Here is a 6,098-nt window from a genome sequence, read left to right as displayed (position 1 = left end):
CAGACACGTGCTGTGGTGCTCTCAGGGATTTCTATACCGAACAGGATGCCCGGGGTGCTGTGTTGGAAGTGCCTGAGCTCTTCCAAGCTGCTGGAAAGCATTTTGGCACGGCAATCGCCGGCATTGCCACCCCACAGATAACCTTGCATCAAGGAGGAAAGGGCGTTTGGGTCATGGGAGCGCGGCTGGGCTGTAGGGTAGGAGGAAGGTTGCGCTAAGCCTGAAGCCTAACGCTTCTTGGGGTCATCTTGAGATCATAGGATGATGTTTTGGTATTTAATTCTCCCAGTGGGATTTGAATATTGAACTGATGAAGCGAGCTGAGCCTGTGCACCTCTTGCCAGGATGTCCTGAGCAGCATCCCAGGGCCTCCCTGGGCACAGAGGTGTCGTCTCCATCTGTGTCACCCTGTGCCTGGTGGCGGTTTCTTGGTCCTCATGACTTGAGCGTTGGGCTTCATGCTTCCTCTCTTCTTGGTTTCAGGCATGGAAGAAACGCTGGTTTGTCCTGCGCAGCGGTCGGATGAGTGGCGACCCCGACGTCCTGGAGTACTACAAAAATGACCACTCCAAGAAACCTTTGCGTGTCATCAACCTCAACTTCTGCGAGCAAGTGGACGCAGGCCTGACCTTCAACAAGAAGGAGCTGCAAGACAGCTACATCTTCGACATCAAGACCAGTGACAGGACCTTCTACCTGGTGGCTGAGACCGAGGACGACATGAACAAGTGGGTTCGCAGCATCTGCCAGATCTGTGGCTTCAACCAGTCCGAGGAGAACACAGGTACTGTGAGAGCTTTGTCCCTGGCCAAGAGTGTCTCCTGTCATCCTAACAGGGCCCAGCTTCTCTTTCAGATCACATCTGGGTGGGGGGCAGCTTGCAACAAGGCTTGGAGGGTGGGAGTGGGAGATGCATGGACACATGAGGCTTCCTGCCTTTGAACACCCGAGGCAGAGCAGGCTTTGCCCATATGAGCCACCTGCTTCGGTTTTCCCCTCATAACTGCAGACCTTGGAGTCTCTTAGCAGAAGTTGGTGGGATTTGGGCACTCTTTTAGCTGCAGCTTTTGTCCTCATCCACCATCGAAGGGCCTTTGAAAGTCATGGCAACCAGCAGTGAAAATCCCCCTCGCTCAGAGGTTTCAACCCCTTGCTGGGGTTGGGGAGAAGCTTTCCTGGGACCGTGTCCCACCCTGCTGTGGTTGTCCCCACTGCTGACGGGCTGTCACGGGAAGAACGTCCTCCCCATCTGCGTCCTGGGAAAATGCTGGGAGGGCAGAGGGGAACATCGGGAGGTTTTGTGCGGTGGTGGCACCTGTTTCACCGGTCGTGCTCCACTGTCCAAGCTCTGAACTTCTGTGGCGAGCACCGGCGAGCTGCCTCTGCTTCCGCAGCAGCGCGAGAGCTCACGTAAATCCCGAGAGAGATGGGATGGGTGGGTGAGAATGGGGGCTGAGAGTGGTTCGCAGCGCCGCGGTCACCTGCTGGTCCCGCTGGTAGCATCTCTGGGCACCTTCGCTTTATCCCCTCCACCGTCCCGTCTCACCCAGAGCACTCCAGCCCTTTCTACATGAAACTCCCTATAATAACATTGAGGTTGGATGTGTTTTGCTCCCTGGCGGAGCAGCTGCCATCCGCAGGAGCTGAAGCCCTGCCAAGAGCCTGTCAGGCAGGACAGCAAACAAAGCATCGCGGCGCGATCTTCACCGACTGACGCATGAAACGTGGACGTCACCTTGGCGATGAGCGTGTGAGTGGTGGAGAGGATCCTTGATAACGGTCCTTTCAGGGAAAGGTCAGGCCAAATAAATTACATCCCGCTCCAATGTCGGCAGCGCGATCCTCGAGGTACGGCGAAATCACTCGAGTTTTTGGTGGTTTTTTTTAAGAGCTGTTTTGTGGCAGTATTTTTCCATTTTGCATGCGTTCAGCCAGGGGAACTGTTGTGGGGTTGTTTTTTTTCCTTCCCATTTAGTAAAATGAGCTTTCAGCCCAGCGGCAGCAGGATCGATACTGGACTTCAGTGAAATATAAATCTGGGCAGCGAAAGGAAAAACAATCTCCTGCTTGCAAGCGCATCCGTCCCAAAGGGCACGCGGGGCTCGTCAGGCTGCAGAGATCTGAGCGCTTTTCCCTGCAGGACTGTGGAGTGACATCAGCAAAAGGGGAGCAAAAGTGCCCATTGGTAACAAAATCACGGCTCGTTAATGCTGTAGGGAGAGGATCCGCTCGAAACAGCACCCAGCTGCTGAAGCGTGATTTTTTGAGCAGATGTGTCCAGATGCTGCAGAGGAGAGGGGAGCATGAATTATTCAGGGCTGGTGCTTCGCTCTGGTGCTCGCCAAAGCGATGACCCCACGCTCACCCTTCCTTCACCATCCCTGCTAAGTGATGGGAAATAAATCTTTGATTTCCAAAATCAGATCATGTTTGTTGGAAGGACCCACGGCCCAAGGCTGGGCGGAGAGGTTTGGGGGCCATTGCAGCATGATGAGTGTTGGGCGTCTTGTCCATCGTGACATACATAAGCCCATCATCCAGCTTCTTTGCACCACTGGCACTTCCTTATTAGACCTTCACCCCCTCGCCCTCAAGCTTTTCTGTGCCTTGTCGTGACCTCCGCCTCGCAGAATGAATGGGTTCATAACTGGATGCACCAAAAAGGGGAGAAAGAGGTGCCCATCGTGGGCAGGAATAGCTCCACGCTAATTGTAGCAACTGATTAACTAAACCTCCCTCTCCCGGCAGACAGGCAGCGTGGTGGAACGAGATCAGAAACCGCTGGGGAAGCCACCGCGCACATTTTTCTGGTTGTACTCGTTCTTGGGTGTGTGACAGCTCTATACTGACCCGGAAGCCTTGCTGGGTCTGGCCCCATGGCCGGGCTGGGTTGTATTCGCATCCATCGCTGCCGTCACGCACTGAGTTACCTCCTCCTCGAAGGGATCCCCTGCATCTGCTGAGCCCCAGCCACTGGGCACGGTTTGCTTTTAACTGACCGGTGGCAGAGGACAAGCTCATTAGCTTTTGGGACAATTTGAGTAAAAGCCTATTTCACCAGCTCCCCACCACGGTAGGGGAAAGATGGGCGTGCAGTTGGTTTTTAGCCTGATGTAGTGAGCAAAGAGGCAACCTGAAAGCAGCTGCGCCCCGTGATGCAAAGTGGCTGCAAACCCTCTGGTGGGGCCACGCTTGGATGCTGACCACACGCTCCCAAAAGGCAAAAAAAAAATTAGAAGGCCAAACGAATTTATACCCTCTGATGCTTCTGTTGCAGCTCGATGGGAGAGGGTAACTTTGTGCGCTTGGTTTTCACATTAGTCCTTCATGTCCGGTCTAGACTGGGGGACTCTGAGGATTAAGAAATAGGCTGGAGTTTAGGGGGCGTTTAACATCCTCCTACGGTTAGCCGCCGGCTGAGCTGATCGCCAGCTGCGTTACACATCTGGTTTGTCAAGAGGAAGCTCGTTTCAGCCTCGGGGACCTGAATGCCGTGGAAGCGGCGGGTGCCGGCAGCTGCCCTGGCGCCGCCAAAGAGGAGCCGCAGTGGATTCGTTCCCCGCCCCAACGTGAAAATAATTGTGCGATTACATCTGCCGAAATTAAATTGACTCGGAGGTGTTTACCCAGACTGCGGTAAAGCTTCTTTGTTTCTGGTTAACACCTATTTACTTTGAGAGGTAATTGCTATTTTTGAACAAACGGAGCCTCGCAGGGTCCCGGGTTCCTCCGCGGGTCCAAGGAAGCCGATGATGCTCGAGGAGAACAGATTTGCTCCAGGCTCGGCGCTGCCTTCCCACTTCAGTTTGCCACCTCAGTGGGCTAAAACGTGATGAGGGGAGAAGGGGAGACCTGCCGGGGGCCCTGGGCCAGAGGCTGGGGGAGAAAGGCTTTCAAACCAGCGGCATTTTCCCTGCCCTAGTGGGCAGGCAGCCAGGGCTCAGCTGTGAACTGGATTTTCTCATGTGCTTTGTCTATTGGAGTTAAAAAAAAAACAACCCACACCACAACATACCATATCCCACTAAACATATCTCGTGTGCCGTTAACCCTTCCTGCAGCGGATGCTTTGGCCAAAACTGCGCCGCGTCCCATCCCTGGTACAACTCAGAGGCGCAGCTGTGGCAGCGTGTGATTTAATTTCTCTCCTTGCGGTGGGTGTGTCCCTGCAGGGATCCCGTGCACAGGTTATTCCTTTCAGAGAGGTTGATCCCTTTATTAACTCCATCCCAGTGACTGTGCCACCCCTGGAGCTCCTCTGCCACCGCCTCCCTGGGGCAGAGGTGTCATGGAGGCTCGGATTCAGGGGTGCTGAGCAAACACATGGGGAGTTTAAGAACTTATTTGTGGTTTAATACAGCCATGGAAGCAGGGAAGGGAGTGTTTGTGGGTGAGTAAACGTCCTTGCTCTGAGCTGAAGGCTCCCGTTGCTCAGAAGGGGTGAGCGGGGCGTGGGAAAAGGATGGCGCTGGGCTCCTGCCCCGATGGATTGTGTCTGCCAGCGGTGGCCTCTCCCACCCAGCCCAGGCATGTCCTCTTCTTTTTTTTTTTCTTTTTTTTTTTTTTCATCTGGGACCTTATTTCTTTTATTTACTTATCTACTTTGTGCCAGGGGCCTGTGTCCGGGTCTCCAGCTCACTCCTTGCTCGATCTCCAGGTGCTGACGTTTTGCATCACGGCTGGGATCGATCCCCAGCGATCTCCAGGCTTTTACCATCTTGCCGAGTGCAAGTCAGGGGCGAGCTTTAATCTTTAGCGAAGAGCTGAGTGTCTCTCCTTCCTCCGTCAGCTCAGCCCTGCTCACTCCAACAGTTTGCTGGATCAGCCTCCAGTGACTTTCTGCTCACATCAATGAGATCTCCTACACCCCACGTGCACAGTCTCCACTGTGGGTCTCTTTGGCTGCCCCAGACCTTCCACCGTTTCCCCTCTTCCAGCCCATGAGAGAAAATTTCTTGACTTGCTTTGACTGGGGGTCCCGTGGGGATCTCTGACTGGCTGCGACTTTTTTTTTGTCAGTGCTAGGAGCCTGTATGGCACCCCAAAAAATGTATTGGCCCCAGCATCAGACCATCAATGCCGTTCACTCCATCAGTTCCTTGCAGCCAGGTTTGGGTGGATGTTTGCTGAGCTAAGGGGGCTGGAGAAAAACCAGCACAGAGCTACCCCTGAAGACTTGTTGGGAGGACGGGAGCTGCCCAAAACCTCAGTGAAGAGGCTGCAGGTATAGCAAGACTAGAGTAAACGCATACATTTGCGTGTCACAAATGACCCAGCTCCCCCAGATGCCCCCGAATCGCTGGTGTTCACCATCCCCGCACGCTGGAGCCCGGTTGAGGTGATGGCCCCAGGGCAGCCCCTGAGTTTCTGCTCTTTCCACCTCTCCCATGGCCAGAGGGAACCCAAGCAAAGGGGAAGCACTAATGACCCAAAGGGAAAACGCTAATGACCGTGCCAAGACCAGGTACTTCCTTGCTATTGTGCCCGGCACACGCCTCCTTCCTTCCCTCCTTGCGCCCTGGCTTTGTTGTGCCATGCCGGGGGCTGAGGAATGGGGTCAGGGAGGGAGATATGGGGGTGTCCTTGTGTCCCTGAAAGCACCTGGGCCCTGATGGGCTGTGTTTCGGTGTCTGCAGGCTTCCCTGCCAGCCAAGGGCAGCTGGGCAGGGAGTAGCCAAGGGCAGCTGGGCAGGTAGTCCCTTGCAGAGTCTTGTGCCCTCACTTCAGTATCTGTCAACAAGTCGGTTGGCGTCAACTTTGTCCTTAAGCTCTGATATGGGTTGACTATCAGCTCGCTTGGAGGACAGTCTGTCCCACAGCAGGCAGGATGACTGTGATGAGCAAGGTTGTGATTGAGTTGAGCTTGACCCATGGGGTAGATGGGGCAGATCTGGTTGGTGTTCCTCACCATGTACCATAGAATCATAGAATCACAGAATCATAGGATCATGGAATCATGAGGAGACCTTCAAGATCATGGAGTCCAACCTTTGTTCCAACCCATTCTCCTCCTCCTCTGCTCTGCCCTAGTGTGATCACCTCTGGAATCCTGTGCCCAGTTTGGGGCTCCCCAGTTAAAGAGACACAGGGACCTACTG

At 54.4% G+C, this 6,098-nt stretch overlaps 1 protein-coding gene across 1 annotated transcript in view; it reads left to right on the top strand.

The window, feature by feature from the left end:
* Positions 1-483: 483 nt before the first annotated feature.
* The window catches only part of LOC104276190 (GRB2-associated-binding protein 2-like), a gene marked incomplete at both ends in the record, with an annotated part of 26,729 nt that continues 21,114 nt past the window's right edge, over positions 484-6,098 (top strand). The window contains one exon of the mRNA XM_009872416.1: positions 484-784. Coding sequence (XP_009870718.1) covers positions 484-784 — 301 coding nt within the window. The remainder of the gene's footprint in view (positions 785-6,098) is intronic.

Source organism: Apaloderma vittatum, unplaced genomic scaffold, assembly GCF_000703405.1.
Source record: "Apaloderma vittatum isolate BGI_N311 unplaced genomic scaffold, ASM70340v1 scaffold357, whole genome shotgun sequence".
Taxonomy (NCBI): domain Eukaryota; kingdom Metazoa; phylum Chordata; class Aves; order Trogoniformes; family Trogonidae; genus Apaloderma; species Apaloderma vittatum.
The sequence above is the reverse complement of the archived record's forward strand: the minus strand, read 5'-3'. Positions and strand labels throughout refer to the sequence as shown.